Below are 22,513 nucleotides of genomic sequence, written 5' to 3'. Positions count from 1 at the left end.
GTCAATCTAAACTAATAACATTAACATTCCAAGCCAACGACGGCGATGGTTACCGGCTGCCTCGTTTTTCCGTCAACAACCGGCAACGACGCACAGTTTTCTTGTGAGTGGAAACTTCTCTCTTTTTGAAGAACCTGAACCTACCCCACACGGTCGGCTTAAATGAATAATTTCTTGAAACGAACTCGCAAACTTAGAGGAACAAAGATATCCTGCCCGTGTTGAACAAAATTAGTCTCTACTATTTTAAAAGTGCAGTGAGTTCAATATCGAACAAGACTTCCGATTTATTTTTAGACATATTGCTCAAAGAAGGTTATCAGATAAATGAACACTGGTTCTGTCAGGCAGCAAGGCAGGTTCTTTCCTCAAAAGTGGACTCGGCCAACTGCGTTTTTCAAAAGATGTCAATTTACAACTCCTTTGGTAAAATTTTTGAATTCAAACCAAGACAGGGAAAACTCAAAATAAATTCAGAACATCAATTACAATTAGATACTTTTCCAATATCGTGTACGGAAATTTTCAAAAGCGGTTTATCAGTGAATGAATTTCGTGAGCCACTCTCAATTTTTATCCCCTGCCGAGACTCCAGTCCGGTTTGTGGTTTCTTGTTTTGATCCCAGTTTTTTGTTGGTCTGCTTTAATCCGTTTCTTGACTCAAGTTCTATTTCCAAACGGGCAGAGAAGCTTGGCTATCTTAGTCGGGAAGGTGAGAATGTCGCAAATTTATTAATGAGCGAGTTCCCGAACCGCACCGATTTCAAAAACAGTCACCCTCGAACTCAAAGACAAACAACTCGAACTGGAGAACTAGACGCAAAATGGGACTTAGCTACTGTTTCGCTCAAACCGCGGTTAGGATTCTGGTTATAAAGTTAAGAATCAGAATAGAACGCCCGCCAGTCGAAGGTCGGGGACGATGACGAGCAGAAGAGCCAGAAAGTCGCCTGGGAATCTGTTCCTGGCGAGTCAAGTTGTTCTTTCCCTTGTGTTAGTTTTAGTGTTCAGTGCAAAATGCATCAACTCGTGGAAGTTTGATGGGATCGGTGAAGAGTTCAACAAACCCAGTAATGCATTAACTAGGTAGCGTAAAATTTTGCAGTGCATATAAATCAATGCAAATATTACAGAACGACTGTTGAAGGCGTACGATTTTATAATAGTCGGTGGAGGAAATGCTGGAGCCGTTCTCGCGAATCGTTTGTCGGAGATTCCGCAGTGGAAGATCTTGTTGATCGAGGCTGGAGGACGTGATAACTTTTTTTCAGACGTCCCGCTTTTTGCTGCCTATCTCCAATCAACGGCATTAAACTGGAATTTTAAAGCGGAAAAGCAAAATGGAACCTGTTGGGGTTTGTGCAAGAAGAGATTATGCGACAAGTGGGTGCAAGTAATTAAAAGATCATTTTCATTGCAGGCATTGAAGAAGAAAGATGTCCGATGCCAAAGGGTAAAGGTTTAGGCGGAAGTACAATTTTGAACTACATGATCTATAATCGTGGCAATAAGGCGGATTTCGACGATTGGGCTGCAGCAGGAAACGAAGGTTGGTCTTATCAGGATGTTTTGCCATATTTTAAAAAGTCGGAAGGTGCTACTTTTGCCGATACGAACAACCCACCGAAACATGGCAAGGGAGGTCCTGTCAATGTGGAATATGTCCCTCATCGATCACCACTAGTGCATGTATTCCTGGAAGCCAATCGACAGCTAGGAAGACCAACGATCGATTACAACGGAGAAACGCAACTTGGAGCTGGATATTTGCAGGCCACTACCAAGCGCGGCAAACGAGTAACGTCCGCGTCTGCTTATTTGAATTCTTTATGGAACCGTTCTAATTTGCATATTCTAACCAATGCAAGAGCCACCAAAATATTTATAGATCCCGCCGAAAAAAAAGCAACAGGTGTGGAATTCGTTTGGCAAAAAAGAAAACGAAGTGCGGTTGCCACCAAGGAAGTGATACTTTCGGCAGGATCTTTCCAGTCCCCTCAACTACTGATGCTGTCAGGAATAGGTCCCGAGGATCACCTCAACGAATTAGGCATTCCAGTGATCAAAAACCTACCCGTTGGAGAAACGCTATACGATCACCTATGTTTGATAGCTGTGTCTTTCGTCACAAACACTTCCATGGAATCGTTCGATACCGATAGGCTAGGGTTACCAGAACTAATTCAATACAAATTAGGTAGCGGAACGCTAACCGTACCCGGAGCTTTAGAAGCTCTAGCCTTTGTCAAAACCAATATCTCCAATGAAGTTCGAGACATTCCGGACATCGAAATGCTTTTCCTGGGGGCTACACCGGCATCCGATCATGGTACCGGTTCTGTCAAAGGTTTCTCCTGGCGTCAAGAAATCTACGACCAAGTCTACAAACCGTACGAAGGAAAGGACAGTTTCACGGTAGGTGTCATGTTGTTCCACCCAAAATCCAAAGGCTACCTCAAATTAAAAGACAACAATCCCTTTCACTGGCCTTTGATCTTCACAAACTTCCTAAAAGAACCAGAAGATCTGCACACAATGATCGAGGGCATCAAGGAAGCCGTCAGGATCCTGGAAACTCCCGCCATGAGAGCAATTGACGCCAAACTATTTGACGTCCCCATTCCAAACTGTGCCCAACATTCGGTAGGAACGGATGCCTATTGGGAGTGTCTCATTAGATCCTTGGCCACCACTTTACACCATCAGGTCAGCACCTGTCGGATGGGACCGGAAAGTGACCCTAAAGCCGTTGTTTCCGACAAGCTACGGGTTCATGGAATCGATCGTTTAAGAGTTGTCGATGCCAGTGTTTTCCCTTATATTACGACCGGACATACACAGGCTGTGGTTTACATGATTGCCGAAAAAGCGGCCGATATTATTAAAGCCGAATGGGACTGGGGACAAGAGATTGATGAGAATAGTTAAAGGAGCCTAAGAAGGATGAGTTGAAATAAGCAGGGGCATTAAAAAAACGGTTTTCCAGAGTGATGCATTTGTGTTCTATTCTAAGTTTGTAAGACTATGCATTTTCAACAACAATTGTGATGAACTAAAAACGTAAAATACTGTCTATCTAAATCTATCGAGATAAGTTGAGAATTTAGCATTTAAGAAAACAACATTTTTCAAGATTAAATAAAACAAACTGCAAAATTCAGTAATTTTGATAGTTGTCATTTTGTATCTTGAGCTCGTTGTACACTTAAATAAGTTATGAAGGATTTTGTACAGTCAAACCTGAATAAGTACAACCACAGACAAACTTCAACTCTTATCCGTCCCAGATGTTTCGTTGATTTCTACATTGTTCAAAATTGAACAAAAAAAACGAGAAACCATACTTAGAAAAAAGGACTGTACAACAGCTGTTAATTGCTTCAAAAATAAATTACATTTATTATGAACGTTGATACTCAGGGCCGGATTAAGCTATCGGGGAGCCCGGGGAAATTTTCCTCATCCAGAACCACAGTTTAGTGTCTCCAATTCAAATTATAATTTCAAATCAATCTCAAACACGGATGCCACAAGGATGGTAGAATGTCGTAAATAAAAATAAATGAATCAAGATTTTAGAAACAAATTACAAATGAAAATCAAACACAAATTTGAGAATCAAAGATACAATCATAGCCAAAACAAGAATTGGAAAATGTATGATTCTTTATCAAAATGTCTACCGTAAACTGGGGGAACTTTGATCACCGGGGTAACTTTTATCAACATGAATTTTTTGCAGATAATCATCATCAACTAAGTTGTTGAATTTTATTGACGTTTTTCGGCGAGTTTTACAAATTAGTTGAATTAGGATTTTATTAGAAGATTTTTGATATTACTGGTAGTGTATTTTATTAATCTTGAAATATCTGGTATTTCGAAGGTTAACAAACAAACATTTCTCCTGATCAAATTTTAGCATTTAGGAGCAAATGGGTTGTTTTATGTGAAAGTTCAACTTTTTTGTTTGTTAAGATTTAGTTTGAGTGTTATTTTTATGGTCATTTGGTGATAATTTTCGGATATTGAAAAAATACGGTGATTTTCCATGAGAAGCCCGTATAGGCTAAAAAACCTATCAAACGGTTTAATTTGAAGAAAAAAAGAACATGGTAGCAGTGCCAGGACCTAGGGAATGGTATGAAGGCAAAATTTAATTTGTTTTTGAGGCCAAAAAAATTGAGAAATCTAGCGTAACATTTCAAAAGGGCGATTCTGCCAAATGTAAAAAATGTAAACAAATCGAGTTAACGGTCATTCCGGATGCACGCGGTTGCACTTTACGTAATAAACGCGGTTTCATCTTAAAATCTCTTAAAAGCTTCAAAACATTGATAAAATTCAATTGGGGGAAACTTCCTGTTGATGCATTTTCGAACGTGAAGTTACGCCTATTCAAAATGGGGTAATTTTTCTTTCCGTGTAGGCCAATAGGCGTAACTGAGTTGACCGTGTCTGACAAAACGGCCTTATTAGTTTTTGCGTGTAGGACCAATGGGCGAAACTTCAAAACCAAAACAAAAACGGCCGATCAATTGGGCGAAACTTGCAAGCGTAACTGGAATCGAAAACAAAAAAGGGCGCAACTCGAAAATCTCTAAAATATAGTGAAAAAATTTAAAGTTCTCTTGACAACCATCGAACAATAAGTGAAACTAAGCACAATTTTCGATTTTGTTGAACAAAAAGTGAACGATTTTTTATATAGGATTTGAATAGGTGTTCCGAAATTTCAAACGCGTTTTTCTCGTTTCGAGCTAAGGTTGTCCATCTTTGGATTATAAATATTTTTGAAAAAAAAAAACCTTGAAAAAATCAGTTAAGTCCTAACAAAAATTACTGTTATTAATGTTTCTTCTGTGCTAAATGGCACCATAACAATAATTTTGAAGCCGTTGAGGTACTTAAAAACCATGGTGATCAAAGTTAACCCGAAGCTTCAAATCTGGTTTTGAAACAAACATTTAATTCTAAACACCAATGTCGTATGAATTTACTGTAATCATGTTTTATACTCCTCACCGCAGTAAGTGTTTTAAAACTTTTAGGTATTACAAAAAAGCAAGCCCTTCCAAAATATTTAAAACTGTATGAAAAAAGTGATCAAAGTCCCCCCAGTTTACGGTATTTGAATTTCATATGTTCAAAACACAAAAAAATGTTTTCATGTTATGTGCCAATTTTTTTTAATAGAATGGCGATTATAATTTTCAATTAAGAATAAGATTCACATAAGATCAAATATTAAAAACAGAAACATTTCTGAATAAGTTCTTCTAAATGTGACAAAAGTTGAAAACGTATATCCTAACTGGTGAATAGATGTTTAAGCACGGAATCAGTAATAACTTAATCATCAAAAATCAGATAAGGAATCGAAATAAATTTGGTGCCTTCAAAAATTATCTCGAGTTCTCAATACTTAGAAAAATCTTGAAACTGAAAGACCAACACAAAACTTTAAAATCTCAATGAATTTAATCTCTGTTTTAAAATCTAGAAGAAATCAAGATTACAAAAATTGAAATATTTATAATCGAAATTCACAATTCAACTACGAGAATGATTTCATGATGAACATAACTTGAGAATGTACGGTCAATTGGAAAATGATCTGCTGAATTCAGGATATTTACTTCAGCAGAGGATAATTTTAAAATAGAAGCACCTCGGATATCTATTGATGAGACTTTAGTTTCTATCTGGAATAGAAATTTAATAGAGAAATTCGGTGTTACTTATTGGTCAAATTACAGCAACTACAGCAGTATTTTTTCCATTCTTTTTGTTTATAAAGCAAGCATTCTATATAGCTCATTTTTACTTATTTCATTTCCAATAATGCTTTAGAAAACTCATAATTCCGAACGATTTTCAATGTTTTTTTTCACTTTCTTTGGTTATTTTTGTATCTGATTTTGCCCGGATATTGTCCGGTTTGAATTTTGAAGTGTTTATTAAAAAAGTCTTTTATTTAATTTAAGTAAACAAAAAACTGCATCTAGTAAAGTTTCCACAAATAATGTAAGTTTTAAGTTATCTTGTACTTAATTTTACATGACGTTTGTACTTAATGAAAATGAGCATTTTTTTAATTCTACGTTGTTCCAAAATCTTTTTTTTTAATGTCTTTATTATAGAGATTTTCAGCTTTCAGCTGGTTCATCTGTTCCAAAATCTAATAATTACTGTTATTTATTTAAATTTTGACAAAGCTAAGAAAAATCATTCCAACAACCGCAGGATGCGTAACATTTTTTTTTTGTAATTGTGATGAAAATATTTCAAAACCAAAACCTAATGGTTGATTAGCTGGAACCTCTTAAAATAGATTCCTTATTCAAAATTCCCCTGATTTTTGAACATGCCCAAGTTTTCAAAGTAGAGCGGACAAGTAAAGCAATCAACGGTTGCTAGAATATTGTGAAAAAAAAAATCCGTATTTTGCTGGGTTTATTCACATTGAAACGAAACTTGAAACTCAAATTGTGCTAAGTTTCTTTTTCCAATTTACAGGTGACCCAAGCTTTATCTAAATTATTGTTCTCGAGAAAGCTACTGACGTGTTCGATGAAAAATGAAAACTCAAGGTGTTTTTTCTTACATTCTCCTTGAATTTTCTTCGAATAATCACTGGGTTCTGATTGAATTTGGTGTTGAAAATTCGAAATCAAATGTCCTGATTTTGTTTTTAAAAAAGGTCCTGATTTGATTAGCCCGCTTTAATGCAAGAAAAATTCTGCAACGTTTATTCTAGGGGGCCCCTTAGCTTATATTGCAGTGAAACTATTCGAGTTATTGTTTCAGGGGGGCCCTTTACTGTTCTAATTCCAACTTTCTAGTTTTTTGAAAAATGTAAAAAAGTTTTTAACTTACCGTGTAAGCAGACCAGAACTGACTTTTGACTAGTTTTGTAATAAGTATCCCAGCAAAATATATATGAATATATGAATCATTGACCACGGGTGTGTCGTTATGCATTTTTTTTTTTTCGAATTTGTAAACCTATATAGTCTAAAAAGTTTCCTTTTTGGTTCAAACGAACGATAGATTTTTTGCAGATTATCAAAATGAGTTTTAGGTACCCGGTTTTTATTTGAAATTTCGTATGCAAAAACTCGAAAATATGAGCTCTACAGGAAATTTCTCTGGCTACAACTTTGCCGAAGACGGCAAAGGGGTAGAAGAAGCGATAAAATATATAATTACAACCCCCCAAACAGGTCATTCGTTTTTTCATGAAAAGAAACTGGTAAAACTGACAGATGTGCCGTCCTATTTTCAGAAATATTCTATAAACAATAAAGTTATTGATTTAGATTCTCTATCATTTGCGATAAAAAAAAAGTTAGGATTACCAGAAATTAAGAGTTACCAGATGCCATGACGTAGCCAGAGGATTTTCCAGTAAGCTACATATGTATATTGGAATTTCATTTGCATTGCGTGAGAAAAGTTAAATTCTCAGAACAAATATTCGCGTTTTTCCATAAAAAAAAATTAAATCAAAACCCGGGTGCCCAGATCTCATTTGAAAAAATCTGCAAAAACACTGTCGTTCGTTTTGACCAAAAAAGAAACTTTTAAGGCTATAGTGGTTTTGAAATTAAAAAAAAATATAAATGTTTACAAACGTATAAAAACAGTTTTGTCTTATCAAAAAAATATTCTAATTTATGTTTCATTTTTTCTGTGCTGAATGGCACCAAAACCACAATTTTGAAAATGTTGGGAAACGTTCAAACTATGCTGATTGCATGAAATCGCAATAGAAATGATTATCCAAATCGATTATTAAGACATTTTCAATAACTATCGTAAACAACTGGTATTGAGTGATTTGTGAGGACTGGAGTTCAAATCTCGGTCGAGGAATTTTTTTTTTTCGTTTTACTCAAATTACCTTAAATCGATTATGTTACATTTTGTGGGGAAATCGAATCGTTAGAATCTCGGAATTCTGTTGTTCCAGCGATATACATTCTAAAATGTTTACTGGGGATACCTCGATACATGAAATCTGGCTTTAACATTCAATTATGGTTTCTAATGTCGTTTGAATATTTTGCAATTAATGATCGTATTTTATAATCATTCCCAAAAAAAATGTTTTAAAAATTCTAGTTATTACGAAAAAGAAACCTTTTCCAAAATATTCAAAAATGAATGAAAAAATTGATCAAAGCTTCCCTAGTTTACGGTAAGTTTCGAAATTTGGTGTTGTCTTTCAATATTCTTTGATTGAATTTCAATGAAAGTTGGTGGAAGATTGAGTAAAATGGTTAATCGATTCTCAAATTTTAAAGCTTATTAAAAAAATATCCAAAAGAAATAAAGACACGTAAATTAAGTTTTAAATGAAGTATTCGGCACCATATGAAAAATTCACATAACAAAAACTAGTAAACAACAGTCATTATAACTAGAATATTGGTAAAATAAAAAAAATCAAGTTCACAATAAAAATACACCAATCAACTGTTAACAATTTATTAAATTCACATATCAAATCAAAAATATTTACGAGATTCTGTTTAGAGAATCCAATTTAAAGTAATGTATTGAATTTCTAAAGTTCAATCACTCAACAAGCGAAATTGTGATTTTAAGTTAAAAATTTACAGTTTAAAAATAGAGTTCGAAATTTGAAGTTTAGAATTGTAGAACAAAGGCCTTGCAAAACTCAAACAGCCAAATTAAGAATTTTAAAATCGAAGATTCAGATTCGCTGATCCTCCAAAAGCTCATCTCTTCCGAAACTATTCAGGAAAAATATTCCTCACTTCCAATTTCAAAGTCTTGGAATCTGCTCAGATGAATAGCATTCATTTTCGGATCCATGACGCGAACGAACCAACGCGCACTTTTTAAACAGATCGTTTCTTGTTGACTTCGAAGAAATGTTGCTCTCAGCAGCTATAGGAAAACGCCTAACAGTAGGCAATCAAAGTAAGCGGTGGAAATTTGAAACTAACAGTGTGCTTCTCAATCGTAGAGTCATGAAGGCTAAATGATGCTGAATTATTTCATTTGGGAAACTTTTTGAGAATTTTATTCAAATTATGTAGGTACTGAATAAAATTCAAAATATTTTCAGTTGATGATCTTATTAAGGTTTAAAAATGAAAAAAGTTCGATTTCGGCAATTCCGAACCTAAATGTTATCTATGCTTCTAATGCTAAACAACATTCATTTATCAAATGAAAATCCAAATGTGTTATACGACAGTAAATAGGAAATGAACTCTAAAATACACTTAAACAAGTTATGCTTTGGAAAAAGACTTCAAAACACACTGATCTGCTAAAACTGTCAGCGTCCATCTTGCCTCGTGTGGCCGTCATGCTCTTATTTCCCTACTGAGAAAGAAATGCACACACTGGAGTTAGTCAGCGAATTGCATCGCAGTATATGAAGACCTGTATTGAAAATACAGAGAACATTGAAATCTTATTCTGGATTTCAAATATTAATCTTGTATGTATGTATGTATGGTTCCCCCATCGGTAGCAAGGTCCTGCCTATGTCTGTGTGGCTTGGCCTTCGAATTTCTTCTAGGGCTTCCACGGTCCGATGGTTCGTCGAAGGAAGGCATCCAACCCTCAGAAACCTACAATGGCCGGCTACCCGTGCCGCTTGCAAAAATCTCTTTGGGTTATCCCCAGATGCATTCCTTCTAGATTTTTTTTTGTATCTGGAAATGCAAGGAATAATGTTGTATAGTAAATATTTAGTAACATAACAAATTTAAATAATATAATATGATATAAATATAATACGCTTATAAGGACGGATCAAATGAAAAACCATCAAAAATATAATAATTATTTTTTTAAAAGGATACAGAACATACTTTATCATCTCTTCAGCCTCTAGTAAGTCAGCGAAGAAACATGATAACAATGATATAATGAATAACACCTGCTTATTCATTATGTATGTATGTATAAATGTAAGGGTAAATGTCTGTGTGGCTTCCACAGCCGATGGTTCGTCGAGGGAAGGTATCCCACTCTCAAAAACCCACAACGTTTGGCTACCACTCCGCTTGAAAAGGTCTCGTCAAGTCATCCCCAGGTGCAATCCTTCTGAAACTTTAAATAAAAAAGAAACAAAAAACAAAATATCCCTAACCTTTAAAATATTGCCGTAAGGAAAATTACTTAATATGAGATAGTTGAATACAATAATATTCAAAACAATAATATAGTTAGGTTCATGTATATAGTCTAAAAAATGATCAATTAATTTATTATTATTTTTTAGTAAAAGTATACGGATCTGCAAGGATAAGAGTTTCAGAGCGTATAAATGAATTAAATTGTTCAGTAATGAAAAGATCAATCGATCGTAACAATCGTGTCATGTGAAATAAAAATATTTTTGTGAATACACGTTTGCTTATATGGTGCTGAATTAACTTTAGGGCGAAATTTTATCCAGTTTTAAACTTTGTTAGTCTCATGTGTGGGTAAACTTTAATAAAAATATCAAAGCTGAAGATTTTTAATTTTCTAAAACTTAGTATTCATTATTAATTTATATCTTTATCCCTTAATCCTACGGGAACATGCATGCTAAATAATTTTTTCGTTCAATAAATAAAATTCAATAATAGTAGTACTAGTTTTACCTTTTTACATATATTATAAGAAGATATATTAAATTGTTTTCTATCATGCTTGAACAGAAAAACGAGTTAAGACTGGATTTTTTTGTTAACCTCTAGAAACGCAAAAGCCTGATCGCGAATTGCATAAAGCCTAAATCACACACATAAACTAAAAGAAAAATAATCAACTAATAAAATCAATTTCTCTAATAATGGCCAACAAACCAGATGATGATCATGAAGAGAAAAAAAATCAAATAAATTATGCATTTGATGTAATTTAAAATAAATTTAATCAAATAATATACATGGAACGATCTCACCAAATTCCTGCTATTTCAACGTTGCGCTGCTTCACCGTGCATGGTGCACGTTCATAGCCTGGATGTTTCACGCAATTCACCCACTACTTTCGAAGACTGCTGTGTGTGTTTCTTTTCATCTTGCCAACTCTCAACACACGCACACATATTTCACTCTCTGCTCTCTGAGTGCTTGACAAATTGAACCCGAACCGAGATTTCACAAATGCACTATTTGATATTCAATTTCTACTTTGACTGTTATCAACATCTCATCATTAACAACACTCTTCCTTATAATTCCCGAGGATCCCATGAAACATAATTTATTGTCATAACTATTCCACCATTAATAAAATCCGCCTCACAAATCCCGCGGAACAATCTCGGTATTCCACTTTTTGCCTAATGTAGGACGCCATCTTGTTGATTCAATTTGTTCACTTTATAGAAATGGAAAAGCACAACCATACCGCCCAGAAACTCCTTCACTTTTCTACATTTCGAACAAATTCCAAAGCAACTCGTACCACTATTCCCGTTCTGTCATGCTAATAGGCATGAGAAATAATCTGCTGTTCGAACCGAACCTGCAAAGTAGACGAAACTTTGGCAAGGTTAAAGTAAACCGAAAGCACACACGCCGCGACCGAATTTTCGACCGTTCTCGTCAAAGGCAAGCGCGAGACTGAGATGATATTTTCCGAAGATTATACCGAGAAAATAAACACTGTTTTCGCCATCAAGTGCCGCACGAAAATCGTTCAATTGACATACGCGACGACTTTTGTGTGGTGGATTTCAAATATTAATCTTTATTATTAACTGGCTGATTTTACCCGGCCTTGCTCGGGTTCAAATAAAATACAAATCAGCGTTCGACTTCTCAACATTTTCAAAGTCCTTGTTATTTTTTATTGAGATTATTAATTTAGTTTTTCGTTTTTATATGATTGAAAAATAAAAAGACTTAAGTTTTGTATGAACAAAAAATCAAAATATTTTTCCTCGCATGCACGGACTGGGTAATCCAGATAAATGTTCATGGTTTGTGAAATAGCTATTCTTGAATTTGAACAATAGCATTGCACACTGGTACAGAACATCAATCTAGCGAAACTAAATTAATAGCGCCCAGGGATGAAAAGATAGACTTTTGATGTCTTCGACAACATTGCATAATTTTACAAGGCGCATACTTTGAAATAAAATGTGAAGTCGAGGGGTCCACCAATAGCAAGATAAAAAAGCTAACTTTTTGTTAAGCATTTTAGAGCTTTGGTTTCTTCTACAAAGTTGTTCATCTTAACAAAATACATAACTTTGCTGAACAAGTCAAAGTTCTACAATTTCATTCTAAGGAGTTACAATGAAATTAAAATAAAAACCTTGAAAAAACAGTTTTTTAAATCTGAAACGTTGTAGGTAAGACAAAACAATTTTCAGTCTTCGAAACAAAGTTGAAAAAAGTTAAGATCTACAATTGTTTAGCACATTATGATGTGTTTTGAAATGGCTGAAGCGTTGTAGAAAGCATTTAGTGTAATATATTAACGATTTTCAAAGAAAAGTTTATCGAATTGCGCAAATTTTCGCACCATCAGCCAATGTGGATTTTATTTTTGGTGTTAAGAGGAATCATTACCATATAAAACTAGCGTGGAACTCGGTGGAACTCGAAGCAATTTTAAGATTGAAAATCTAGTATTTTGTAGTACATAACTTTTTTTAGACACTTTATTAGTTTCTTACTTTCTTTGATGCAATTAACTTGCAGAATTTGAGAATTAGAAATAGTTAGATGATTTACCCGATTTTCCGTTTCAAATTTATCAAAATGGTCAAAGATCCTTTACTCAAATTGAGTTTGTAATCCAACGAAAAATTATTATTTCAAAAGTGTTTTTTTCGTTAAATAGAGCAAAAATTGGCCTGCCACTGAAAGCTGAAAGCTACTTTACTTTTGAAGTTAAATCACTTTCACGTGTTGGTACAGATATCATTTATATAGTGATGTACAGATTCTATTGATAAATTTGAAACGGAAAACCGGGTAAATCATCTAATTATTTCTAATTCTCAAATTCTGCAAGTTAATTGCATCAAAGAAACTAAGAAACTAATAAAGTGTCTAAAAAAAGTGATATTTGTGAACAAAACACTAGACTTTCAATCTTAAAATTGCTTCGAGTTCCACCGAGTTCCACGCTAGTTTTATATGGTAATGATTCCTCTTAACACCAAAAATAAAATCCACATTGGCTGATGGTGCGAAAATTTGCGCAATTCGATAAACTTTTCTTTGAAAATCGTTAATATATTACACTAAATGCTTTCTACAACGCTTCAGCCATTTCAAAACACATCATAATGTGCTAAACAATTGTAGATCTTAGCTTTTTTCAACTTTGTTTCGAAGACTAAAAATTGTGTTGTCTTACCTACAACGTTTCAGATTTAAAAAACTGATTTTCAAAGTTATTTTTTTAATTTCATTGTAACTCCTTAGAATGAAATTGTAGAACTTTGGCTTGTTCAACAAAGTTATGTATTTTCTTAAGATAAACAACTTTGTTGAAAAAACCAAAGCTCTAAAATGCTTAACAAAAAAGTTAGCTTTTTTATCTTGTTATTGGTGGACCCCTCGACTCTATATTTTATTTCGAAGAATGCGCCTTGTAAAATTATGCAATGTTGTCGAAGACATCAAAAGTCTATCTTTTCATCCCTGGGCGCTATTAATTTAGTTCCGCTAGATTGATGTTCTGTACCAGTGTGCATTGTTTTGGCGATAAATTGTTAAATTGATTCTGTAGTTTACATAAACCTTTAAAGGGTTGTCATATTCTGCAATCTTAGAAATGTTCAAGATGCTGTTTATTTTTGAAAGACGGCAAGAGATGCAGGACGCGATTTCAAACGCTGCACCACAAGTAGAGTTGTTATATTTCTCATTCAAGTAGTCCGTTTGCACCACCAAATCAGGCCCATTATGAGGGCAAAAGGGAAACTATAAACATGAGCATATTGTTCCTTTAATGGATTCTAGGAAGAATTACTGTCGAAAAGAACAGTGAGCAACGACCTACACGGTTCCGAACTTTTTTCGAACCATATGAGTCAAACACAAATCTAAGCAGAGGGAAAAGGAACTATAAAACTCGACGGAGCCTCTCTAGTATAACGAAAATTTACTGGTCTCTTCTAATGAACGAAAGCACAGCCGAAAAACTTGAAGAACAACAAAGAAACTTCCGGGGAATATAAGTAACTTAGATTCAACACGCGAAAAGGGGGTGTGGGAGGAAACTGTTTTGGGAAAAATAACTTACTCTACCGCGGGCTTCTGGAATCGCTGCCACAGTACTATTTTGTTTCCTCCCCCGAACAACAAAGACAACGTTTGTGCATTATGGGATCAGTAAATGGAACGCGCGGTTGCCTGATTGTTGCTAATTTTTATATCCCTAACCGGGTGATTATGTCAAAGTTAGACAGAAAAAAAACTCTGTTCCAGACTCGGTCAACTGAAACCAGATTACCGAAACGTGTTTGAAAAAGTCACGAAAACGAACGAAGGAGATGACCGACTGCTGCCAAAAATATTCCCATTTTTAATCAACCAACCCCTCCTCGGCACTACGCTCTGCTGATTTGTCGAGATTTAATAAAAGCTATGAGTTGCGATTCAGTTAACATCCGATCATGATATGTGGATTTAATCGTTCCTGTTTACAGGGTTGTTGCGTCATCCATACTTAATTCCCCAGAAATTACCCTATCCACAAGAGTGTATACATGATTTTTTGACATCTCATACATGCTCATCGAAATTTATTGGAGGTAGGTATGTTACAAGTTTAAACGATGAAAATAAGAGGCAATATTTCTTTTTCATGGTTTGACAACCCACGTGGATTCTTGGATAATATAAAATTCTTTTGTGTCTTTTTTGTGTCTTTATTGTGTCTTTTTGTGTCTTCTTTGTGTCTTTTTTGTGTCTTTTTTGTGTCATTTTTGTGTCTTTTTTGGGTCTTTTTTGTGTCTATTTTAAGTTTTTTTTGTGTGTCTGTTTGTGTCATTTTTGTGTCTTTTTTGTGTCTTTTTGGTGTCTTTTTTGTGTCTTTTTTGTGTCTTTTTTGTATCTTTTTTGTGTCTTTTTTGTGTCTTTTTTGTGTCTTTTCTGTGTCTTTTCTGTGTCTTTTCTGTGTCTTTTTTGTGTCATTTTTGAATCTTTTTTGTATCGTTTTTGTGTCTTTTTTGTGTCTTTTTTGTATATTTTTTGTATCGTATTTGTGTCTATTTTGTGTCTATTTTTTGTCTTTTTTGTGTAGTTTTTGGGTCTTTTTTGTGTCTTTTGTGTCTATTTTGTGTCTTTTTTTAGTTTTTTTGTGTCTATTTTGTGACTATTTTATGCTTTTTGTGTGACTATTTTATGTTTTTTGTGTGACTTTTTATGTCTTTTTAGTATCTATTTGGTGTCTTTTTGATGTCTTTTTGGTGTCTTTTCTTGTCTTTTTTATCTTTTTGGTGTCTTTTTGGTGTCTTTTTTGACTTTTTAGTGTCCTTTTTTTGTTTTTTGGTGTCTTTTTGTTGTCTTTTTGGTGTTTTTTTTGGTGTCTTTGTTATGTCTTTTTGGTATCTTTTTGGAGTCTTTTTGTTCTCGTTTTGGTATCTTTTTGGTGTCTTTTTGATGTCTGTTTGGTGTCTTTTAGGTATCTTTTTGGTGTCTTTTTGTTGTCTTTTTGGTGTCTTTTTGGAGTCTTTGTGGTGTCTTTGTGGTGTCTTTTTGGTGTCTTTTTGGTGTCTTTTTGGTGTCTTTTTGGTATCTTTTTGGTATCTTTTTGGTATCTTTTTTGTTGTCTTTTTTGGTGTCTTTTTGGTGTCTTTTTGATGTCTTTTTGGTGTCTTTTTTGTGTCTTTTTAGTGTCTTTTTGTGTCTTTTTGGTGTCTTTCTTGTCTTTTTTGTCTATTTTGTGTCTTTTTTTAGTTTTTTTGTGTCTATTTTGTGTCTATTTTGTGACTATTTTAAGTTTTTTGTGTGACTATTTTATGTTTTTTGTGTGACTTTTAAGTGTCTATTTGGTGTCTTTTTTGTGTCTTTATAGTGTCTTTTTTTGTCTTTTTGTCTTTTTACTGTCTTTTTTTTGTTTTTTTGGTGTCTTATTTTTGTGTCTATTTTGTGTCTTTTTTTAATTTTTTTGTGTCTATTTTGTGACTGTTTTATTTTTTTTTGTGTGACTATTTTATGTTTTTTGTGTGACTTTTTATGTCTTTTTAGTGTCTATTTGGTGTCTTTTTTGGTGTCTTTTTTATGTCTTTTTGGTGTCTTTTTTTGTCTTTTTTGTTCTTTTGGTGTCTTTTTTTGTCTTTTAACTATCTTTTTTTGTTTTTTTTGGTGTTTTTATGGTCTCTTTTTAATAACTTTTTGGTGTCTTTTTGATGTCTTTTTGGTGTCTTTTTGGTGTCTTTTTGATGTCTTTTTGGTGTCTTTTTGGTGTCATTGTGGTGCCTTTTTGATGTCTTTTTGGTGTCATTTTGATGTCTTTTTGGTGTCTTTTTGGTGTCTATTTGTTGTCTTTTTGGTGTCTTTTTGGTGTCTTTTTGGTGTCTTTTTCGTGTCTTTTTCGTGTCTTTTTCGTGTCTTTTTGGTGTCTTTTTGGTGTCTTTTTGGTGTCTTTTTGGTGTCTTTTTGGTGTCTTTTTGGTGTCTTTTTTGGTGTCTTTTTGATGTCTTTTTGGTGTCATTTTGATGTCTTTTTGGTGTCTTTTTGGTGTTTTTTGGTGTCTTTTTGGTGTCTTTTTGGTGTTTCCTTTGTGTCTTTTTTATGTCTTTTTGTTTCTATTTTGTATCTATTTTGTGTCTATTTTGTGACTATTTTATGTTTTTTTTGTGACTTTTTTATGTTTTTTTTTTGTGTGACTTTTTATGTCTTTTTAGTGTCTATTTGGTGTCTTTATGGTGTCTTTTTTGTGTCTTTTTAGTGTATTTTTTTGTCTTTTTTTGTTTTTTGTCTTTTTGGTGTCTTTTCTTGTCTTTTTGTCTTTTTAGTGTCTTTTTTTGTTTTTTTGGTGTCTTTTTGGTCTCTTTTTGGTATCTTTTTGGTGTCTTTTTGATGTCTTTTTGGTGTCTTTTTGGTGTCTTTTTGGTGTCTTTTTGATGTCTTTTTGGTGTCTTTTTGGGGTCATTGTGGTGTCTTTTTGATGTCTTTTTGGTGTCATTTTGATGTCTTTTTGATGTCTTTTTGGTGTCTTTTTGGTGTCTATTTGGTGTCTTTTTTTGTCTTTTTGGTGTCTTTTTGGTGTCTTTATGGTGTCTTTTTGGTGTCTTTATGGTGTCTTTTTTGGTGTCTTTTTGATGTCTTTTTTGTGTCATTTTGATGTCTTTTTGGTGTCTTTTTGGTGTCTTTTTGGTGTCTTTTTGGTGTCTTATTGGTGTCTTTTTGGTGTTTCCTTTGTGTCTTTTTTGTGTCTTTTTGTTTCTATTTTGTATCTATTTTGTGTCTATTTTGTGACTATTTTATGTTTTTTGTGTGACTATTTTATGTTTTTTTTCGTGTGACTTTTTATGTCTTTTTAGTGTCTATTTGGTGTCTTTATGGTGTCTTTTTTGTGTCTTTTTAGTGTATTTTTTTGTCTTTTTTTGTTTTTTGTCTTTTTGGTGTCTTTTCTTGTCTTTTTGTCTTTTTAGTGTCTTTTTTTGTTTTTTTGGTGTCTTTTTGGTCTCTTTTTGGTATCTTTTTGGTGTCTTTTTGATGTCTTTTTGGTGTCTTTTTGATGTCTTTTTGGTGTCTTTTTGGTGTCTTTTTGATATCTTTTTGGTGTCTTTTTGGTGTCTTTATGGTTTCCTTTTTGGTGTCTTTTTGGTGTCTTTTATGTGTCTTTTTGGTGTCTTTTTTGTCTTTCTGTCTTTTTTGTCTTTTTTGTCTTTTTTGTCTTTTTTGTCTTTTTTGTCTTTTTTGTCTTTTTTTCTTTGTTGTCTTTTTTGTCTTTTTTGTCTTTTTTGTCTTTTTTGTCTTTTTTGTCTTTTTTGTCTTTTTTGTCTTTTTTGTCTTTTTTGTCTTTTTTGTCTTTTTTTCTTTGTTGTCTTTTTTGTCTTTTTTGTCTTTTTTGTCTTTTTTGTCTTTTTTGTCTTTTTTGTCTTTTTTGTCTTTTTTGTCTTTTTTGTCTTTTTTTCTTTGTTGTCTTTTTTGTCTTTTTTGTCTTTTTTGTCTTTTTTGTCTTTTTTGTCTTTTTTGTCTTTTTTGTCTTTTTTGTCTTTTTTGTCTTTTTTGTCTTTTTTGTCTTTTTTGTCTTTTTTGTCTTTTTTGTCTTTTTTGTCTTTTTTGTCTTTTTTGTCTTTTTTGTCTTTTTTGTCTTTTTTGTCTTTTTTGTCTTTTTTGTCTTTTTTGTCTTTTTTGTCTTTTTTGTCTTTTTTGTCTTTTTTGTCTTTTTTGTCTTTTTTGTCTTTTTTGTCTTTTTTGTCTTTTTTGTCTTTTTTGTCTTTTTTGTCTTTTTTGTCTTTTTTGTCTTTTTTGTCTTTTTTGTCTTTTTTGTCTTTTTTGTCTTTTTTGTCTTTTTTGTCTTTTTTGTCTTTTTTGTCTTTTTTGTCTTTTTTGTCTTTTTTGTCTTTTTTGTCTTTTTTGTCTTTTTTGTCTTTTTTGTCTTTTTTGTCTTTTTTGTCTTTTTTGTCTTTTTTGTCTTTTTTGTCTTTTTTGTCTTTTTTGTCTTTTTTGTCTTTTTTGTCTTTTTTGTCTTTTTTGTCTTTTTTGTCTTTTTTGTCTTTTTTGTCTTTTTTGTCTTTTTTGTCTTTTTTGTCTTTTTTGTCTTTTTTGTCTTTTTTGTCTTTTTTGTCTTTTTTGTCTTTTTTGTCTTTTTTGTCTTTTTTGTCTTTTTTGTCTTTTTTGTCTTTTTTGTCTTTTTTGTCTTTTTTGTCTTTTTTGTCTTTTTTGTCTTTTTTGTCTTTTTTGTCTTTTTTGTCTTTTTTGTCTTTTTTGTCTTTTTTGTCTTTTTTGTCTTTTTTGTCTTTTTTGTCTTTTTTGTCTTTTTTGTCTTTTTTGTCTTTTTTGTCTTTTTTGTCTTTTTTGTCTTTTTTGTCTTTTTTGTCTTTTTTGTCTTTTTTGTCTTTTTTGTCTTTTTTGTCTTTTTTGTCTTTTTTGTCTTTTTTGTCTTTTTTGTCTTTTTTGTCTTTTTTGTTTTTTTTGTCTTTTTTGTCTTTTTTGTCTTTTTTGTCTTTTTTGTCTTTTTTGTCTTTTTTGTCTTTTTTGTCTTTTTTGTCTTTTTTGTCTTTTTTGTCTTTTTTGTCTTTTTTGTCTTTTTTGTCTTTTTTGTCTTTTTTGTCTTTTTTGTCTTTTTTGTCTTTTTTGTCTTTTTTGTCTTTTTTGTCTTTTTTGTCTTTTTTGTGTTTATTTGTCTTTTTGCATTTTATGCCAGTCTTAACATTTTTGGCATTTTTGTTCATGTTGTTTTAATTATTTTTTATGTCATTTTTTCATTTATTTTCATTATTTATTTTTTGACATTTTTTAGCAAAACTTTCCATTTGATAGTGTGAGTTTGCGTGTAACGAAAATTAATAAAGATGAGATTCCTACAGAAATTTATTTCGTCCTTCCAGGAAACAATAATTTCATTTGAACTGTTTTGAAAACTACCCTAGTAAAAATTGAACTATGAGCGTTTTGATGTACCACATAATCATGGGAATTGAACATTTGTTTTAGTTTTTCGAACTCCAAGATCTAATTTTTCCACACATCCTATCCACACTAACATTCAGGGGGATGAATTGTACAGCAAATCTGTCTTCACCGTGAAAATATTATTATACGTACCCAAAACAACCGATTGTTAACCAATAGATTACCTGTAAAAAAAACAAAACATTATTCGCTTATACTATACACGTATGTATTCAGATAACTAACCTAAATAACTTAAATAACTCATAATCGGTTCGCAAAAAACAATAATGAGCTATATAACACCTGTACGGATTTTTTGAATGGAAATTTGAATTCAAAATATTAGTCGGATGTTTTTTGATGTCGTGTGTGGGTTCGTCCCACAAAAACAACCTTGGGCTTCATGGCTGTTTTAGTGAGAGCTAGGCATGGATTCAAAATGTAAAACAGGAACCTAGTTAATCCTTGATGATTAGAGTTATACCTTTCACTTATGTTTAATGTTCAATGCATTATTCGTAGGCCTGCTGGTAACAAACTTTAGTTCAAGTTCAAATAAATGTCACTGTTTCAAAGCCGCAAATCAAAAGCGAGACAGAATATATCCTTCAAATTTTTAATGCTCAATATAATTATTTTCTACGATACTTCCTACATGGGAGATTTTTTTAACCCACATTTAAACCCTTCAGGGAAACGTTAAAAATTACAAACTCGAGATGAGTTACCATACCAAGAGATTAATATTTTCTCATCGTGCCCCGACACTTCAAACTGTCAACTGTAAAAACAATTAATGTCATAAATGTCAACAACCCATCCCCACGGGGCGTTGTTATAATTCGTCACTTGCTGGCTCGATCGAGCCCTGAACATCACATCCCATCGGTTAATTGCTCCTCTTCATTGAATCTGCCTCTGTTGTCACCGCCAAAGCTCAAGAAGAAACGCGTACCTGGACGCATACTCTTAATTTACGACGTTACTTTTCGCTTCCGAGTTGAGTCTGTGTCTTCACAAGACCTCACACACAGCCGCAGCCGGTCAAGGTTAGCAGTAATTTTCGCCGGTAATTTGGATGACCATTATCGGACGATCCGTCCGCGTTGATCGATTAGTTTATTTGACAGCCAACCTGACAGACGTGGGGATTATTGCTTAATGTCAATTCCTGGAAGCTGGATGGCATCTGCTGAGGTATTTCTTTCCAGTGTTTCCAGCTAAGAATGCTATCAGATGTCTAAAATCTTTAAATTCATGGTTAGCACTGGTTTTTTTTTGGGTCATACTTTACAGTATTAGTGTGTAATGGAATAACGAGAACGTTCGAATTTCTACATCTCGCTAAATCAATCTTCAATCGATTGGAGTTAATTATTCATTCAAGCCACGCCCAGCTCGAATATAGCTTTTAACAACCTAAGGCTTTTAAAATGTAAAAATTATGAACAATATGATAAAACGTTATTTGTTTACGAACTCAACATAAGATGTCATTTGAAAAACATGAATTACCTATTGTATTTAAATTTAGGACCTTTTTCAAAAGTATGCCTACAAATGCATCAGAAATGCGTGCTAAAGTGGTATGCAATGGAGAAAGCTTAGAGAGTGCTTGTAGACAGCATAGTGCATATCCATAAAAAAGCAGGAATGTAACTTAGCAGGACTTTAACATTCAACCATAATCATTCCACATGTTGTCTTGGGCTGTTCCTGTTAGTTGTACAAATCATTTAATTCAAAACTGTGCTCTTTTAAGGAAATCAAGACAGATGAATCAAAACATAGAAGGTTAAAGATTATAGAACTGATTTAAAAAACGGTTCAAACATAAACAATCGAGTGCACTCAACTGCACTTGAAAGGTACCCAAATAATAAATATTTGTCACAGATTTTCAATTTTATTTGCTCCAGACAGCTTTTGTTTGTGGTAGCCAAATTGAATTCTTTATGGAATTATCCGCACGCGCGCCATTCCGAACCAGATCCAGCGAACTTGATCTTCTCCAAAAGAATTCCCCAGCACCTGATGCTTGGTCATATTTTCAAAATAGGAAGAAAACAACCGATATTTGTTTTGTATACTCTTTTCTCTCTCGACTATTTAACACGCCATTCAATCAACACCTTCACCGAGTATTGTTGTTCCGAATCGTTTCCTTTGTTTGATCCTCCAGCATTCGTGGTAGCTTTCTTCCGTTACACGAACCAGCAAGCGCTTTCCAGCTATCCATCAATGTCGTTGATGAGCGCCACTAAAATACCGCGCCGCACCTTCTTACGTCCTACTCACAAGCAGCTACTCTCTCGACGATTGGTTCGTGATAATAGCAAAGCGAATGTGTCGCGCGCCTCATCATTCAGTGAAATCAATCTGAGCTACCAGGTCGACAGGTAGCTACGCTTGCGGCAACGATCGACAAGGGAGACATTCTGTAAAGGTTACTACAGTAACGGACAATAAAACATAGATTCTATTTTGAATGATACTCTTTGAAACAATATGCACATATCATGGTCATCATTGTCACATAGTTACAGGGTCCAATTGAACTGTTACATTACCTCAATAATTTCGTTGCATACGAAACAGTATTGAACGACCCCTTGTCGCTTTGTTAAAAAGAGCGAAGGCGCTGCTGAAGAGGGCCCCGGGAGGAAGTTTGAATATCGTGTTTGCCGACGAGAAACTCTTCACCATACAGCAGTTCGTGAACAAGCAGAACGACAGAGTTTGGTTGCCAGACAGATCACGAAGTCATGCCGACTTGCTGACGGTTACCCGGCGACAGAAACTAGCATCGATGATGGTTTGGGCCGTGTTCAAGCCAATAGGCTTGAATCATCTCTGGTTATTTCCAGCGTAAAAGAACTTATTCGAAAGATCTAGAAAATTCTCAAATGATCCAGAAAAATACGTTATCATTT

At 33.6% G+C, this 22,513-nt stretch overlaps 2 protein-coding genes and 1 long non-coding RNA gene across 3 annotated transcripts in view; 1 reads left to right on the top strand and 2 right to left on the bottom strand.

Annotated features, from left to right (window-relative positions):
- The first annotated feature begins 778 nt into the window (after positions 1-778).
- LOC129755558 (glucose dehydrogenase [FAD, quinone]-like) lies at positions 779-3,151 on the top strand. Its single transcript, XM_055752108.1, has 3 exons — positions 779-1,070; positions 1,134-1,355; positions 1,421-3,151. The coding sequence occupies exons 1-3, from the start codon at positions 923-925 to the stop codon at positions 2,926-2,928; spliced, it is 1,878 nt and encodes a 625-aa protein (XP_055608083.1). The 5' UTR covers positions 779-922; the 3' UTR covers positions 2,929-3,151.
- Positions 3,152-12,414: 9,263 nt separating this feature from the next.
- On the bottom strand, positions 12,415-18,769 carry LOC129753028 (putative uncharacterized protein DDB_G0292636; the record flags this gene model as incomplete). The annotated part of the gene is made up of 3 exons (XM_055748820.1): positions 12,415-15,841; positions 17,991-18,035; positions 18,728-18,769. Coding segments are annotated over 3 exons (546 nt in total), but the record flags the coding sequence as incomplete, so codon positions are not given.
- Positions 18,770-19,251: 482 nt separating this feature from the next.
- The window catches only part of LOC129755930 (uncharacterized), a 62,809-nt gene continuing 59,547 nt past the window's right edge, over positions 19,252-22,513 (bottom strand). Inside the window, exon 3 of the long non-coding RNA XR_008739353.1 lies at positions 19,252-19,762. This is a non-coding gene — a long non-coding RNA (uncharacterized LOC129755930). The remainder of the gene's footprint in view (positions 19,763-22,513) is intronic.

This window comes from Uranotaenia lowii, chromosome 3 (assembly GCF_029784155.1).
Source record: "Uranotaenia lowii strain MFRU-FL chromosome 3, ASM2978415v1, whole genome shotgun sequence".
NCBI lineage: Eukaryota > Metazoa > Arthropoda > Insecta > Diptera > Culicidae > Uranotaenia > Uranotaenia lowii.
The sequence above is the reverse complement of the archived record's forward strand: the minus strand, read 5'-3'. Positions and strand labels throughout refer to the sequence as shown.

Bases quoted from the DNA above. Each gene is read 5' to 3' on its own strand.
- LOC129755558 (XM_055752108.1), top strand. From the start codon at position 923: ATGACGAGCAGAAGAGCCAGAAAGTCGCCTGGGAATCTGTTCCTGGCG. The intron at 1,071-1,133 runs GTAATGCATTAA...CAAATATTACAG, and splicing joins TGAAGAGTTCAACAAACCCA to AACGACTGTTGAAGGCGTAC. The intron at 1,356-1,420 runs GTTTGTGCAAGA...TTTTCATTGCAG, and splicing joins GCAAAATGGAACCTGTTGGG to GCATTGAAGAAGAAAGATGT.